Here is a 17,534-nt window from a genome sequence, read left to right on the forward strand (position 1 = left end):
CCAAAAATTTGAGTGGGTGAATCTTTAGATGATTCCAGTTCCTAGCCTTTGAGCTGTCCCAGCTCACAGTGAGTGAAGTAGAGATGGACCTTCCCTTCCCAACCCTGCTTTAAACACACATTAATGAGTAAAGTAAATATTGCTATTTTAAGCTGCTGAGTTTTGGGGGGGGGGTTCATACAGTGACAAATAACCAGAAAAATTTACAAAGCTTCTAGTCTAATTCTGTGCATGCAGTATTCTCTGACATTCCCTTAACACATGTTTTCTAAGACTTAAATTTTATTATTATTAGTTTATTTATTTATTTATTTATTTTGCGGTACACGGGGCTCTGACTGTTGTGGCCTCTCCCGCTGCGGAGCACAGGCTCCGGACGTGCAGGCTCAGCAGCCATGGCTCACAGGCCCAGCCGCCCCGCGGCATGTGGGATCTTCCCAGACCAGGGCACGAACCCGTGTCCCCTGCATCGGCAGGCGGACTCTCAACCACTGCGCCACCAGGGAAGCCCTAAGACTTAAATTTTAAAATCTCAAGGATCATTCATTGCTGTCCATTAGTTCTAAAATGTTTACCCTGGAAGTTAGTGTATGTCTCTTCCATACATGAGGAAACAGCTGGATCAATGTGCTGAGACAAGCTGTCAGGCAAGACTAGGCATCTGAGTGAGGCGGGGCGGGGGTGGGGGATAGACTCCCCTGCTGTGCACTGATCAGATCATGACAGAAATATTGCATTCAGGTCTAAGGCCTGACCTGGCTATGTATTCAAATGAGAGACCCCAGAATGGTGAAAGAATTAAAAATCTAGTCATGATACCTGACTAAGGGAAGGAACTGGGAATGTTTAGCTTGAAGAAGAGAAGACGTGTTCAGTTACCCCCACTCAGCTGTACACACCAGGCTTTCTCTCCATTCTAGTTTGTCCTTTAAACTCTCAGGCAGAGTGGCAGCTCTTCTAGGAGGCCTTCCATGGCCCCAGGGTGGCATATGTACCCCTCATGTGTTCTTCCATATCATGCTCCATGTATCACTATTACTTGCCCTTATCAGTGTTATTTTATGTATATTTATGTGTCTGACTTCTCTATCAGAATGTGAGTTCCCAAGGAGCAGGGACTCTCTCTGCTTGACCTTGGTGTATCCTCTACTTATCCCATGGGTCTGGCATATAACACAACATAAATGTTTTACAAATCAGTATTTAAGCGTTGACACGTCGAAGAGGACCAGGTTTATTCTTTGTGGTCCTAGTGGGGTTAAAGACTAAGGACATCTTGCTCAACATAGGGAAAAATTTTCTGAGCCCATAGATAGTAAGGCCTGCCTTAGAAGATCTGGAGTCCTCTGTCCCTGGAGGTACCCAAGCATAGGCTAGACAAACACTTTCATTAGTTCAATAAAATTTTTTTGGTATCTGGTAACAGTTATGTATAGGTAAAGATTATATAATCCTTCTTTCAAGGAATCTATGGTCTAGAAATGAAGATAATATGCTAGTGAATACAGTGATTGGAAAGAGAAAGTGATTGTTAGGGCAGGGAGGTCAGAAAAGGGGTTTCACACAGAAGACTCAGACACGTGTTTGAATTGCATTGTCAAAGATGAATAGGAATTTGCCAGGCCAACTAGAATACACAGAGTTGTGAGAGTACGTTTGGCTTCTCAGAGCCCTGCAGGTAGTACATTATGGTTGTAGCCTTGGAGTGGGAGGATGTGGTGATGATGGTGACAGTTCTACCAGTAATAATAGCTAACATTTGTTACATTATTGAGCAGGCAGGCAATGAACTAAGTGGCAGGAGATGTGGTTTGGGGAACTAACCACAGGTGCATCAAAGCCTCATGGACTTTATCCCCTGTGAACCATTATTTTAACCTGTATTTCGAGCAGAGGTGGGACACACTTTGATTTGCATGTAAACTTAATAGTTGGCAAGATTGTCACCAAGATAACATAGCATTTGGATGGACAAGATGGCCTTTGATCCTGAGATCTTTGACACTATGCTTTATCATTATTATCATACTGCTTTATCAACTTCATGGACAAATTTTACACATGTCTTATTTCATTCCCCCTTTGGTCTACACGATGGTGGTTTTATGTGCTTGCCTAACATGGCAGAAATGACACATGACCCATTTTCCCAATGATTGAGGAGGAGGGGGGAATCATCAGTATTGAAGGATTTCTTTAAATAGCTTCTCCATTTCTTTAAACATAACATGATCACGGATATCCCTTGCAGGTTCCCTGTCTTGTCTCCTTTCAGGATAAATTTGACTCAACAATGTTAGGCCATCATTTGTTACGCAAAATCACTGAAGCAAAGTAAGAAATGGCAATGTTGCCACTTACCTGCCTCTGGTGGTCAGTGAACCATTTCACCAGCCTGAACTTGGCTTGTTGTAGCTGTAGAGAAATTGGAGGCCTGTTTTTTATTCCTGCCTAAACTGAGCACAAGTAGATATTGACAGTTCTGTTTTCAGAATGATTTGGAGCTTGAATGGTGTTTTCATCAGATTTATTGTTCCTAGGTGGCTGCTGCATGGGTTCCAGTTCTTATTCTATCAGTTTACTGGCTATTTGAGCATAGACATGCCACTTAATCTTGCTGAGCCTTAGTTTTCTCATCTGTCTAATGGGTCTAATATGCCTGTAGGAGTATTATGAGGATGAGTTGATTGGCATATGTGAAAGGACATCCTTATTTAATAGGATCTATTAAATAAGTGTTTAATAAATGTTAGTTTCCTTCCTTTTTCTTCAGTCAGTCAGAATATTTGAAACCACCATTATTGATTCATTATTAGTGATTCATTCCTGTAAGTAGTGTTAAATTACGTGTGCCCCTGTGGAGGGTAACATTTTAAGCTATTACTAACTCCTTTCTCTTGATTAATGTGTCACATTCTTGTGGCAACCAGCCAAGAGCAATACATTTGGGAGTGAGATTGAGGACAGCGTTAGAGAAGGGGTAGAGGTAACAGGAGTGAGCAGACGGCCTTCACATAAGGGGTAAAAGGTACCAAAGAACAATTTAGAATCATAGAACTTTAATATTAAAAGAGATTTTTGAAATTTAGTCCAAATCTATAAATTTTATAAATGGAAGAACAGCCCAAGAGAGGGAAAGTGATCTGACTAGAAGTTAGGAACAAGATTAGGACCCACATTTTGTTTTGTGTTCTTTTGTTGCCTTTACCTGTTGTAGGATTTTATCTTGCGTTGATGGTGGTAGGAACTTTCAGTTTTTAGGAGACTTCTCCCAGATTTTCTTTTCATCTATTCACTCATTCAACTCATTCTTTTTTGCTTTCACTAACTGATATACACAGTTATTGATAATCACAGGGAGGGTAAAATTGAAGGTAATTTCTTAGTTTTTTCTTTCTGTTTTTCTGCTTTTTCCATGTATTCTATACTGAGCATGTAATATGTTTGATGTTAGGAAAAAATGCTAGTAAAAAAAAGAATGTATTCATGTATTTCTCACAAGTAAAAATAAATATATTTATCCTAGAAAATAAAACCAAAAAACTGTTTTGTTCACTTATAACTTTATTTATATTACAGAAATGAAAATAGCTTAAATGTTAGGTAATGTAAGCTAAGTCAGACTTTATAATGTTAACAGCAAATGTTCTGGTTATAAATACTACCCTTCTTTCTCCTTTGCTCCCTGTCTCAGTAAATGAAACCACCTTACACCCAAAGCCCAAACCAAAAACCCATGATTCATCTCTAATTTCTCCTACTTTTTTTTTTCACCTCTACAAACTCTTGATTCAACTTCTGTAATAACTCTTGATTCAACTTCTGTAATAACTCTTAAATACGTCTACCTCTAACTGTCTCCACTGCCACTGCCTTAATCCATCATCTCCAACCCAGATTCCTGTAACTGGTTCCTAATTGGTGTCCCTGCCTCCCCTATCCTTTTGTCACACTGGAATAGAAATACTCTTCCTGTTTTCATTCTTTTAGCAATGTTTGCTAGGCTTTGTACGAGTGTTGGGGATGAGATGCATAAATACAGTCCCTGCTCTTCAGATGGCATGTCACTTTTTAAACCTCTTTAATACTTCCCAGAGCTCAAGTGCATGAATTTAAACCACAGGCTTTGTGATCTGGCCTCTGCCTACCTCTCCAGACTCATCTTCAAACACATACCCCACCCCACTCTAGAACTCTGTGTTCTTTTACCAGTCATAATTTTGCTAGTTATGGTATGGAAATAAGACTTTTGTATTTATATTAACCAGATTTTAAAATCCATGCCATTTTAACATATGCTTAATTCAGTTTAGTTTCTTTAAACAAATAAACAGAAAAGCAGCCAACATCTGGAGTCCAGACCTTTCTTCTCAGCTACAGATCTGTATTTCTAGTTGTCTGATTGACATTTCCTCTTGGCTGTCTCACAGATACCTCAAACTCAACACGTTGAAAATTGTTCTTGTAATTGTGTCTGTTTTCACAATCTCAGTAAACTATGCTTACCATCAACTGAAGTGTTTAGGCAAGAAACTTGGGAGTCATCCTTGAGAGTTTGTTCTGCCTCACCTTTATGTCAAATCAATCACAAATCTCTGTTTATTTTACTTCCTAAATATTTCTCAAGTTTGTTCACCGAGGTCTATTGCCAATTCTGTTACCTTAATCCAAGTAGCAACTTTGCTTAGTCTGACTTCTGTAACCTCCTAGCTAGTCATCCCACATCCATGTATTTTCCCTTCAGAGCACTCTCCACACGTACCTGATCTGGCACCAAATATTTACTACTTTATTGGTCATCTCGGGCTGCCATAACAAAATACCATAGAGTAGGTGGCTTAAACAATAGACATTTATTTTTTTCATAGTTTGGTGGCTGGAAGTCCGAGATCAGGGTACCAGCATGGGCAGGTCTGGTGAGAGCTCTCTTCCTGGCTTGCAGGCAGCTACCTTCTCACAAGTTCTCTGGTGTCTCTTCTTAGAAGGGCATTAATCCCATCGTGAGGGTCCTACCCTCATGACCTCGTCTGACCCTAATTACCTCCCAAAGGACCCATCTACAAATACCATCAGATTGCGGGTTAGACCTTCAACATATGAATTTGTGTCTGACACAAGCACATTCAGTTCATAACAACTATATTATCTTATGTATTCTTGATGTTCTAGCATCTGGGTCCCCGCTGATTAGTGAGAGACTGCCCCTCCCAGGGATAGCCAGTTCTTAGATATAGCAAACAACTCAACCTGGTCTGTGCCTTTCATATGCAAACTAACCAATCCAGAGCCCATTCTCTAAACCACATCTTACACTCCAGGAGGAGTGTAAGATTCCTCTGCTCTAATCACCCCACAGCCAGGTACCAGATAACTAAAGATAGCTCCTTATACCCCAGGGCCCCCTGAAGTTATTCAAACTAGCCAGTTCTAAACCTGCTTACCCTCCCTTGCCTTGCCTTTCTTAAGGAAACTGCAATAAAGGGTCTTGCCCACACTTTTCCTCTTGCTCCTTCTGCCTCCTGACTGACCCTGGTGCTTTCCTATGCTGTCCTGCATGGCGTGCCCCCTCCTCTTGGGAACTGTGAGTAACACACTATCTTTTTTTTTTTAAAGGGGAAAGTTCCCCCTTAATTTTTACCTCCTATTTTGTTTACTTCCTTGTTTATTTGTTTTGGCCATGCCACATGGCTTACAGGATCTTAGTTCCCTGACCAGGGATCGAACCTGGGCCCCCAGCAGTGGAAGCATGGAGTCCTAACCGCCAGGGAATTCCTTTTCACTGGCAATCATCTCCTGATCTGTTGGCTTCACCATACTTGAATAATAATAAAATTTATATTTTGAAACACACTGCCACAATTCTGTGGACTGAATTGTGTCCCCTCAAAAATCACATGTTAACTGTTTGCAGATGACATGATATATTATACATAGAAAATCCTAAAGCAACATCAGAAAACTGTTAGAGCTCATCAGTGAATTTGGTAAAGTTGAAGGATACAAAGTAAATAAACAGAAATCTGTTGCATTTCTATACACTAACAATGAAGTATCAAAAAGAGAAATTAAGGAGACAATCCCATTTACCATCTCATCAAAAAGAATAAAATAATAGGAATAAACCTACCTAAGGAGGCAAAAGACCTGTACTCCAAAAACTATAAGATGCTGATGAAAGAAACTAACGATGACACGAACAGATGGAAAGATATACCATGTTCTTGGATTGGAAGAAACAATATTGTTAGAAATGACCGTACTACCCAAGGTAATCTATAGATTCAGTGCAATCCCTATCAAATTACCAGTGGCATTTTTCACAGAACTGGAACAAAAAATTTGAAAATTTATGTGGAAACACAAAAGACCCATCTAAAGGTGTTTAATGTAAAGTCAGTAGATCCTGGTTCAAAACTTTAAATAAAGGAATCTTCTGTATATCATAAAACTGGTGGTAGATTTACCTGCAGTAAGTCATGATATTATATCAGTTTTTTTGAACATTTAAAGGTGATTCAAATGAATGGTTTTGGAGGCAACATAATATAGAGGAGTCCGTTCAAAATCTTGCTCTGTTGCATATTAGCTTGTGATCTTCAGAGGCTCAAGAGGGAGGGAATATGGGGATATATGTATACATATAGCTGATTCACTTTGTTGTACAGCAGAAATTAACACAACGTTGTAAGGCAATTATACTCCAATAAAGATGTGGGGAAAAAAAGTTACTTAAACCTTCTAAGCCTTAGTGTTCTCATCTTGGAACATAGATAATAGTTCCTATCTTAGAATTGTGAAAATTAAATGAAATAATAAATGTGAAACATTTAATCATAAGACCTTGCACAAATGCTGTCATTTTCATTATTCCAGTAATTTACTAGAATATATCACTTTGCATAAATTCTCTTCCTTCTTCCTAGAATGCCTTTCTCTGCCATCATTTCATTTCCTGCCACCACCTTTTCTGGCTTCTTTGTGCCCCCTTTTTTGGAATCTTTACTGTGTATTTAATCACATGTTTTTCATTCCCTCTACCTCACTAGACTGTGAATTCCCTGAGGGCAGTGATTATGTGTTGTTTTTGTCGTATCCTCAACCCCTAACATGTTGCCTGGCACATAGTAGATATATTATTAAAGATTTCATCAAATGCATATCTAGTGAATAAATTCTATAGGATTGGTTTAAGTATTAGAAATACCCTATCACAACACTTAGCTGGACACTTAGTGTCCAGCTTGTAGTTTAATATGTAATAGCTATAGCTGTTATTATTGCTAATAATATTATTATTTTTCAGAGACATACTTAGACATCACTTAGATTAACTGACTTCCCCAACCATTACTATCTCTTTTTATGTATATGACTGAACATTTTATTTATCTTAGGTGCTATAGGATGGGGGGAAAATGCAAAAGAATACTGATAGGACCTATCACCTGTAGATGGTGGACATCATTCTTTCCTAGAGGCATGTTATGGTTTATGATACTGAATGATCCAAGCTGACCAGTGAGTCAGGCATCCTACTTAGGTGTGTAGATTAGAACAGATGGGTGGGTAAGCTTCTTTGTTCAAAAACAATAAACTAAATGTACACACTGAGAATAAATTAGATGATGATAAATCTATGAGAATTAGTAAAAGATATCAGATAATAAGAGGTGACCATCTTAATCATTCTGATGTTTTATTTTGGATTCACATAATAATTGCAGCTCTACAATATTCAAGTTCTCTTACCTTTGTTTCTTACAGCTATTGGATGAACTCCCAATGATTTACAGCTGTTGTATATTTGTATACTGCATGTAAGTATTTATGTTTAAAATTCATATGCTTGATAATATTTTTAAATTCATGTTTACTTCATAGGGAATTATGTAATATAACTAATCCAGTGGTATTATTGGGAGATGGTAACAGTGTAGAAGATTGTAACTTTTGTGATCTCGATGTAGAGTATAATTTCTGGGAAGTTATAATAATATTGTTTATGAACTTGTTTGATCTCAAAACCTTATAGCCAATTTAGATAGAATCTTACTTAAATTAAGTAAGATTAACTTACTTACACAATTTGCCTTTCCTTGAGTTATGGATATATAAAAATTTAGGTAAAGATTTTATATATTATGCCATAATAACATTTCTCTACTTTGTACCTGTAATTGTGCTGGGCAGCACACAAAATCTTCTCTAAATTCTCACAGTTGTGCAAGATAAATAGGTATTGTCCCCATTTTATCTAAGAATATAAGCAGAGCTTATGCTTAGGTGACTTGCTTAAGGTCATGCAGTTAGTAAGTGTCACAGTGGAAATTGAACTACAAGTTTAATAAACTTAACTTTTAAAATATACCTTCTGTTTTCTAGTGTTAATTCTTGAGACTTCTCTGAACCTCTTATGTGATGGTTCTCTGATTCTTTTCAACAGGATCATCATTGCTAGCTCAAGAATATCTTCTAAAGATACGTAAAAATAAAAATAGTTTGAAAAAATATATTATTTAAAAGAGCTCATCAGAAACTTCTTCTGTAAAGGGCCAGACAGTAATTATTTTAGGCTCTCTGGGCCTGTGGTCTCTGTTGCAACTCTTCAACTCTGCTGTTGTAGTGTGAAAACAGCCATAGATAATATGTAAACCAATGGGTGTGACTGTCTTCCAGTAAATTTTATTTATAAAAACAGGCTTAGGTTGAGAAATTGGTTCTTGCACTGTGGTTTGCCACCCCTGATCTAGAAAAATATTTTCAGGTGACTCTTCTTAATAAGTCATCAGCCCATCACAGTCTGCATCTGTGACAAGCAGATTTTGGCAGTTAGAAAACAAGATCAAAAACAAGGAAATCCCATGTACCATTTGCTGAAAGCTGTCCTCAAGACTGAGACTAAGGTCTTTGCTCTCCTTGACATTGTTACTGATCTATCTTTTCTGTCAAAACTATATTTATTAAAAGAAAAATAAAGTAACAGCGAGCATTGATATGCTAATGTCCTGATGTACCTGTACCTGCATGAGACAAAGCTGAGAGCAGATACTTAAAAAGTACCCAGACAAGTACTACAAGAAAGGGAGAGCAGAAAGCAGAAGATGACTGCTTTCTTACCTCAGTTAATGTTTTGTTCCAAAAACATCCCTCTCAAATAGTCTGGTTATGTGTCTCATTAAATGAAGCAATATGGTAAAACCATCAAGCACAACATGCACACACACAAAATGTCATCAAGTCAGAGAATTTAAAGGTAAAAGAGGGCTTAGTGCTAGTAAGACTTCTCTGAATCCTTTACGTGATGGTTATCTGATTCTTTTCAATATGTGATCGCCATTACTTTCCAGCCACTTTTCTTTACAGATAGGGAAATAGGAGTTGGGTCCAATTCCTAATAATTAGTAAACTGAGAGAACTCTCCTGCTGCTTATACAAAACATAGGTTCAGAGGTTGGATACTTAGCTGATAGCGAAATATATGTTCATATTTACTTATTCACTGAATGTTTCCTGTGTCAGACTTTCCTAGTGACTAGGTATATGAAAAAAAGATTTTATCCTTGCACACAAAAAATTCACAGTCTGGTTGGGGAGACAGATAAGCAAAGAGACAATTGTAATAGAGTGATATTTTCTGTGACAGTGTGTGTTAGTCAGGGATCATTAGTTCCAAGATGTGGAAACCTACTCAAGCCAGTTGATTTAGGAGAGATTTATTTACTGTAAGGACACGAGGGAATTATATGGCATAGCAGGAAGTCCAGCTCACCAGAACTGGAAGGGCAACTTCTCTCTCCCTCCCTCTTTTCTCTATTCCTTCCTCTTCACATGGCTTCAAGTCTTTGTATCTGCTTTTTTTTTCTCTTCCTGCAGATCACTTCTCTGCTCACTCATCTACTTCAAGTTAGTTGCCCAAATATAAGCATCAGACCTTGAGTCCACGCGGCTTTATACTTTGATTCTCTACACTTGATTCAGTCTCTGGCTCCCAAACTCCAAATTTTCAGAAGAGAGCCTCTCACTGGCCCAGTTTAAGTCAGGCATCTACTCCTGGTCCCCATAGCCTCTTGGAGGCTGTAGGCAGTGTGGGTTCTCTAAGATGAGTATGTGGTTGAGAGGAAATGATGGGCATCACTAGACCCAGGGGCAAGTATACAAGTGGTAAAATAGTGTTCTATTTGTTTTCCTAGTTATATATTCTAAAACAAGTTTCTTTCTCTCTCTTTTTTCTTTTTAAGGTTTGAATGTTTCAAGACAAAGAACTCTGTGAACTACCATCTGCTTTTTACTTTAGTTCTGTTCAGTTTAATAGTAACCACAGTAAGTCATATTTTATTTCTAACAGATTAAGCAAGTAAACTAGCCATTTATGGAGTTTGGTATCTTGCTTCTAGTATTTGCTTCACGCTGTTCAAACTGAAATATTGCTACACAAAACTTACTTATAGATATTGCCCCTTTGTTTCCTGTTTAGGTGTTATTTCTCAACAAAAAGTTGAAACAACTTTTTAAAAAATCTGGGTTTTTTTTTTTTTTTTAACAGAAGGGGAAAAAGTCAAAAGGCAAATATTTAGTAGCAATGGAAAACAATTAACTTTTCTTCATGGATTCACATATTACCTCCTATTTGTTAAAAAAGAAATTGGCTCTGCTCCGTAGGGCCTAGTGTGACTCTTTTAATGGTTAACCTTTTCCAAATAGGTTGAGATAGCCAATCACTTCTGATCCTACCCTAGTGCTTTTTTCCTCAAGTGAATTACATTTTGTATTAAGAGATATTAATTTCAACAAGCTTTTATCATAAATCTACCATATCAGGCAGTAGAAAATACAAAGATGACTAAGAAGCAGTCACTATGCTTGAGGACTGCATTCTAGTAGGGAACTTAAACATGTAAACAAAGAATTGGATCGAAAGATGATAATTGCAGTCATACAGGTAAAAACCAGTTATATGATGATGAGATAAATGAGGATTAATGAATTGCTTGAGTGGGTCAAAGAAAGCTGCAGAGAGGTGTACTTGAGCTGGGTTTTAATTGATTAGGAGTTCACCAGGCCCCTGGGTAAGAGTGTTATGAAGCACTTCTAAATAGACCATTATGTTGTCCACAGGCCTAGAATCTTGGAACACATAGTGAACTGTCGTTTTTAAGTGCTTAGTGTGTGCCAGATACTCTACTGAGTACTTTACATTTATTTTCTCATTAAATCATCACTGCCAGTGGAATTGGGAGAGATTTAATATGACTGGATCAAAGTTAAGTGGTGAGGAGTGAACAAGTATAGTGAATCAGACAAATATCAGATTATGAAGACTCTTATATACCATGTTTAAATTTGGATTTTTATCCTCAAGGTAACATGGAGTCATTAATTGGTTTAAAATAGAGGAAAAACATCAATACATACATGTTTTAGAAAGACATAATTATGGATGATGGATTAGAGGAGTATGAGCCTAGACCTAGGGATTTTTGCATTTGCTTAGGCAAGATATGAGACTCAGACTGAAGTAAAATTAACTGTTATAAGTAATCCATGGTACTTGTGACCCACTAAATAGAAAGGGGTAGAAATGGAGTAAAAAGAAGGAATTGTCTACAATGATTCCTCAGTTTATGGCCTGGTCCTCAGAGTACGTAGTAAGTCCTTAACCAAGACAGGCAACTTGGAACATGAGCAGATTTTGCAGGAAAGATAATGAGTAGGTTTGTGTCACGGGGTAGGGGTAGATAAGTTCACTTTGGAATGTGCTGAGATTGAGGTGCCTGACATTAATGATATCTGAGGCTTAACAAGTAGGTTGGGCTAAAGATGTGGATTTGGTAGTTGTCAGGTTATAAGTAGTACCAGAAATGTGGGAATAGATGAACTGGCACAGAGATAGCATAGACCATTATGATGACCAAAGATACAACCCTTGGGGGGGACCTTTAAGATGGTGGAGGAGTAAGATGTGGAGATCACATTCCTCCCCACAAATACATCAAAAATACATCGACAGGGCTTCCCTGGTGGTGCAGTGGTTGAGAGTCCGCCTGTCAATGTAGGGGACACAGGTTTGTGCCCCGGTCTGGGAAGATCCCACATGCCACGAAGTGGCTGGGCCCGTGAGCCATGGCTGCTGAGCCTGCACATCCGGAGCCTGTGCTCTGCAACGGGAGAGGCCACAACAATGAGAGGCCCGCGTACCACAAAAAAAAAAAAAAAAAAATACGTTGACATGTGGAACAACTCCTACAGAACACCTACTGAACGCTGGCAGGAGACCTCAGACTTCCCAAAAGCCAAGAAAATTCCCATGTACCTGGGTAGGACAAAAGAAAAAACAGAGACAAAAGAATAGGGACGGGACCTGCACCTCTGGGAGGAAGCTGTGAAGGAGGAAAAGTTTCCACTCATTAGGAAGCCCCTTATTTGGGTGGGCAGGGGGGAAGCTTCGGAGCCATGGAGGAGAGCACAGCAACAGGGGTGCAGAGGGCAAAGTGGAGAGATTCCCACACAGAGAATTGGTGCCAACCAGCACTCACTCAGAGCTTGTCTGCTCACCCGCTGGGGCAGGTGGGGACTGGGAGCTGAGGCTCCAGCTTTGGAGGTCAGATCCCAGGGAGAGGACTGGGGTTGGCTGCGTGAACACAGCCTGATGGGGGCTAGTGTGCCACAGCTAGGAGGGAGGGAGTCTGGGAAAAAGTCTGGACCTGCGTAAGAGGCAAGAGACCATTGTTTCGGGCTGCCCCAGGGGAGAGGATCTTCCCTGTCTGCACACAGAAGGCAGAGCACTGACTAAGCGAGGTCCAGAGATGGTGCGAGCCACAGCTATTAGCTCAGACACCAGAGACGGGCATGAAACGTACAGGTCAGTATCCACATGCACCACCACCCCCAGGAGCCACTGCCAGGGTCCCAACACACAGTGTGCCTCAGGCTGTTGCTGTGTCATGCTGGCCTCTGCCACTGCAGGCTCACCCCGCATTCCAATGATAACTACCATACCCCTCCCTCCCCGTGGCATGAGTGAGCAAGAGGCCCCTAATCAGCTGCTGGTTTAACCCTCTCATGTCTGGGTGGGAACAGATGCCTGAGGGTGAGCCATATGCAGAGGTGGGGCCAAAACCAAAGCTGAACCCCAGGAGCTGTGCGAACAAAGAAGAGAAAGGGAAATCTCTCCCAGCAGCCTCAGGAGCAGCGGATTAAATCCCCACAATCAACTTGATGTACTGAATCTGTGGAATACCTGACTAGACAATGAATTGTCCCAAAATTGAAGCGATGGACTTTGGGAGCACCTGTAGACTTAGGGTTTGCTGTCTGCAACTGACTTGTTTCTGATTTTTATGTTTATCTTAGTGTAGTTTTTAGCACTTGTTATAATTGTAGATTTGTTTATTGGTTTCATTGCTCTCTTCTTTTTTTTAATCTTTTTATTTTAATAATTATTTTTTATTTTAATAATTTTTTAATTTTTTTATTATTATTTTCTCTTTCTTTTTTCCTTCCTTTTCTTCTGAGCTGTGTTGCTGACAGGGTCTTGGTGCTTTGGCCTGGTGTCAGGCCTGAGCCTCTGAGGTGGGAAAGCTGAGATCAGGACGTTGGATCACCAGACACCTCCCAGCCCCATGTAGTATCAGTCAGCGAGAACTCTCCCAGAGATCTCCGTCTCAACGCTAAGACCCAGGTTTACCCAACGGCCGGCAAGCTCTGGTGCTGGACGCCCGATGCCAAACAACTAGCAAGACAAGCACACAACCCCACCCGTTAGCAGAGAGGCTGCCTAAAATCATACTAAGTTCACAGACACCTCAGAAAACACCACTGGACATGGTCCTGCCCACCAGAAAGGAAAGATCCAGCCTCATCCACCAGAACACAGGCATCTATCTGTCCACTCCACCAGGAAGCCTACACAAGCTACTGAACCAACCTCACCCACTGAGGGCAGACATCAAAAACAACAGGAACTACGAACCTGCAGCCTGGGAAAAGGAGACCCCAAACACAGTACATTAAGCAAAATGAGAAGACAGAGAAATATGCAGCAGAGGAAGGAGCAAGGTAAAAACCCACCAAACCAAACAAATGAAGAGGAAATAGTCAGTCTACTTGAAAAAGAATTCAGAATAATGATAGTAAAGATGACCCAAAATCTTGGAAGTAGAATGGAGAAAATACAAGATATGTTTAACAATGACCTAGAAGAACTAAAAGAGCAAACAAACAATGATGAACAACACAATAAATGAAATTAAAAATTCTTTAGAAGGAATCAATAGCAGACTAACTGAGGCAGAAGAACGGATAAGTGACCTGGAAGATAAAATAATGGAAATAACTACCACAGAGCAGAATAAATGAAAAAGAATGAAAAGAATTGAGGAGAGTCTCAGAGACCTCTAGGACAACATTAAACGCTCCAACATTCGAATTATAGGGGTCCCAGAAGAAGAAGAGAAAAAAAAGGGACTGAGAAAATATTTGAAGAGATTATAGTTGGAAACTTCCCCAATATGGGAAAGGAAATAGTCAAGTCCAGGAAGCACAGAGAGTTCCATACAGGATAAATCCAAGGAGAAACACGCCAAGACACATATTAATCAAACTATCAAAAATTAAACACAAAGAAAAAAATATTAAAAGCAGCAAGGGAAAAGCAACAAATAACATACAAGGGAATCTCCATAAGGTTAACAACTGATCTTTCAGCAGAAACTCTGCAAGCCAGAAGAGAGTGGCAGGACATATGTAAAGTGATGAAAGGGAAAAACCTACAACCAAGATTACCCAGCAAGGATCTCATTCAGATTCGATGGAGAAATTAAAACCTTACAAAGAAGCGAAAGCTAAGAGAATTCAGCACCACCAAACCAGCTTTACAACAAATGCTAAAGGAACTTCTCTAGGCAGGAAACACAAGAGAAGGAAAAGACCTACAATAACCCAAAACAATTAAGAAAATGGTAATAGGAACATACATATTAATAACTACCTTAAATGTAAATGGATTAAATGCTCCAACCAAAAGACATAGGCTGGCTGAATGGATACAAAAACAAGACCCATATACATGCTGTCTACAAGAGACCCACTTCAGACCTAGGGACACATACAGACTGAAAGTGAGGGGATGGAAAAAGATATTCCATGCAAATGGAAATCGAATGCTGGAGTAGTAATTCTCATATCAGGCAAAATAGACTTTAAAACAAAGACTATTACAAGAGACAAAGAAGGACACTGCATAACAATCAAAGGAGCAGTCCAAGAAGATATAACAATTGTAAATATTTATGCACCCAACATAGGAGCACCTCAATACATAAGGCAAATACTAACAGCCATAAAAGGGGAAATTAACTAACACATAGTAGGGGACTTTAACACCCCACTTTCACCAATGGACAGATCATCCAGACAGAAGATTAATAAGGAAACACAAGCTTTAAATGATACATTAAACAAGATGGTCTTAATTGATATTTATAGGACATTCCATCCAAAAACAACAGAATACACTTTCTTTTCAAGTGCTCATGGAACATTCTCCAGGATAGATCATATCTTGGGTCACAAATAAAGCCTTGGTAAATTTAAGAAAATTGAAATCGTATCAAGTGCCTTTTCCAACCACAAAGCTATGAGACTAGATAATAATTACAGGAAAAAAACTGTAAAAAATACAAACACATGGAGGCTAAACAATACGCTACTTAATAACCAAGAGATCACTGAAGAAATCAAAGAGGAAAACAAAAAATACCTAGAAACAAATGACAATGAAAACGCGATGACCCAAAACCTATGGGATGCAGCAAAAGCAGTTCTGAGAGGGAAGTTTATAGCAATATAATTGTACCTCAAGAAACAAGAGAAATCTCAAATAAACAACCTACCCTTACACCTAAAGCAATTAGAGGAACAAGAACAAAAAAACTCCAAAGTTAGCAGAAGGAAAGAAATCATAAAGATCAGATCAGAAATAAATGAAAAAGAATGAAGAACACAATAGCAAAGATCAATAAAACTATAAACGCTGGTTCTTTGAGAAGATGAACAAAATTGATAAACCATTAGCCAGACTCATCAAGAGCAAAAGGGAGAAGACTCAAATCAACAGAATTAGAAGAAAAAGGAGAAGTAACAACTGACACTGCAGTAGTACAAAGGATCATGAGAGATAACTACAAGCAACTATATGCCAATAAAATGGACAACCTGGAAGAAATGGAAAAATTCTTAGAAAAGCACAACCTTCTGAGACTGAACCAGGATGAAATAGAAAATATAAACAGACAAATCCAAGCAGTGAAATTGAAACTGTGATTAAAAATATTCCAACAAACAAAAGCCCAGGACCAGAAGGCTTCATAGAAAAGTTCTATCATACATTTAGAGAAGAGCTAACACCTATCCTCAAACTTTTCCAAAGTATAGCAGAGGGAGGAATACTCCCAAACTCATTCTACAAGGCCACCATCACCCAGATACCAAAATGAGACAAAGATGTCACAAAAAAAGAAAACTACAGGCCAATATCACTGATGAGCATAGATGCAAAAATCCTCAACAAAATACTAGCAAACAGAATCCAACAGCACATTAAAAGGATCATACACCATGATCAAGTGGGGTTTATCCCAGGAATGCAAGGATTCTTAAATATATGCAAATAAATCAATGTGATACACCATATTAACAAATTGAAGAAGAAAAACCATATGGTCATCTGAATAGATGCAGAAAAAGCTTTCAACAAAATTCAACACACATTTATGATAAAAACTCTCCAGAAAGTAGGCATAGAGGGAACTTACCTCCGCATAATAAAGGCCATATATGACAGACCCACAGCCAACATCATTCTCGGTGAAAACTGAAACCACTTCCTCTAAGATCAGGAACAAGACAAGTTTGCCTGCTCTCACAGCTGTTATTCAACATAGTTTTTAAAGTGTTAGCCACAGCAATCAGAGAAGAAAAAGAAATAAAGGGAATCCAAATCAGAAAAGAAGAAGTAAAGCTGTCACTGTTTGCAGATGACATGATACTACACATAGAGAATCCTAAAGATGCTACCAGAAAACTACTAGAGCTAATCAATGAATTTGCTAAAGTAGCAGGATACAAAATTTATGCACAGAAATCTCTTGAATTCATATTCACTAATGATGAAAAATCTGAAAGAGAAATTAAGGAAACACTCCCGTTTACCATTGCAAAAAATAAGAATAAAATACATAGGAATAAACCTACCTAAGGAGACAAAGGATCTGTGAAGAAAACTATAAGGAACTGATGAAAGAAATTAAAGATGATACAAACTGATGGAGAGGTACACCATGTTCTTGGATTGGAAGAATCAACATTGTGAAAATGACTCTACTACCCAAAACAATCTACAGATTTAATGCAATCCCTATCAAACTACCAATGGCATTTTTCACAGAACTAGAACAAAAAATTTCACAATTTGTTTGGAAAGACAAAAGACCCCAAATAGCCAAAGCAATCATGAGAAAGAAAAAGAGAGCTGGAGC

At 38.8% G+C, this 17,534-nt stretch overlaps 1 protein-coding gene across 1 annotated transcript in view; it reads left to right on the forward strand.

Annotated features, from left to right (window-relative positions):
- ACER3 (alkaline ceramidase 3) overlaps positions 1–17,534 on the forward strand; it is a 200,511-nt gene that overhangs the window by 114,334 nt on the left and 68,643 nt on the right. Inside the window, exons 4-5 of the mRNA XM_081238778.1 lie at positions 7,765–7,817; positions 10,239–10,320. Of these exons, the coding sequence (XP_081094904.1) occupies positions 7,765–7,817; positions 10,239–10,320 (135 nt within the window). The remainder of the gene's footprint in view (positions 1–7,764; positions 7,818–10,238; positions 10,321–17,534) is intronic.

The sequence above is a fragment of the Mesoplodon bidens genome (assembly GCF_964165515.1).
Source record: "Mesoplodon bidens genome assembly, chromosome: 7".
Lineage (NCBI taxonomy): Eukaryota > Metazoa > Chordata > Mammalia > Artiodactyla > Ziphiidae > Mesoplodon > Mesoplodon bidens.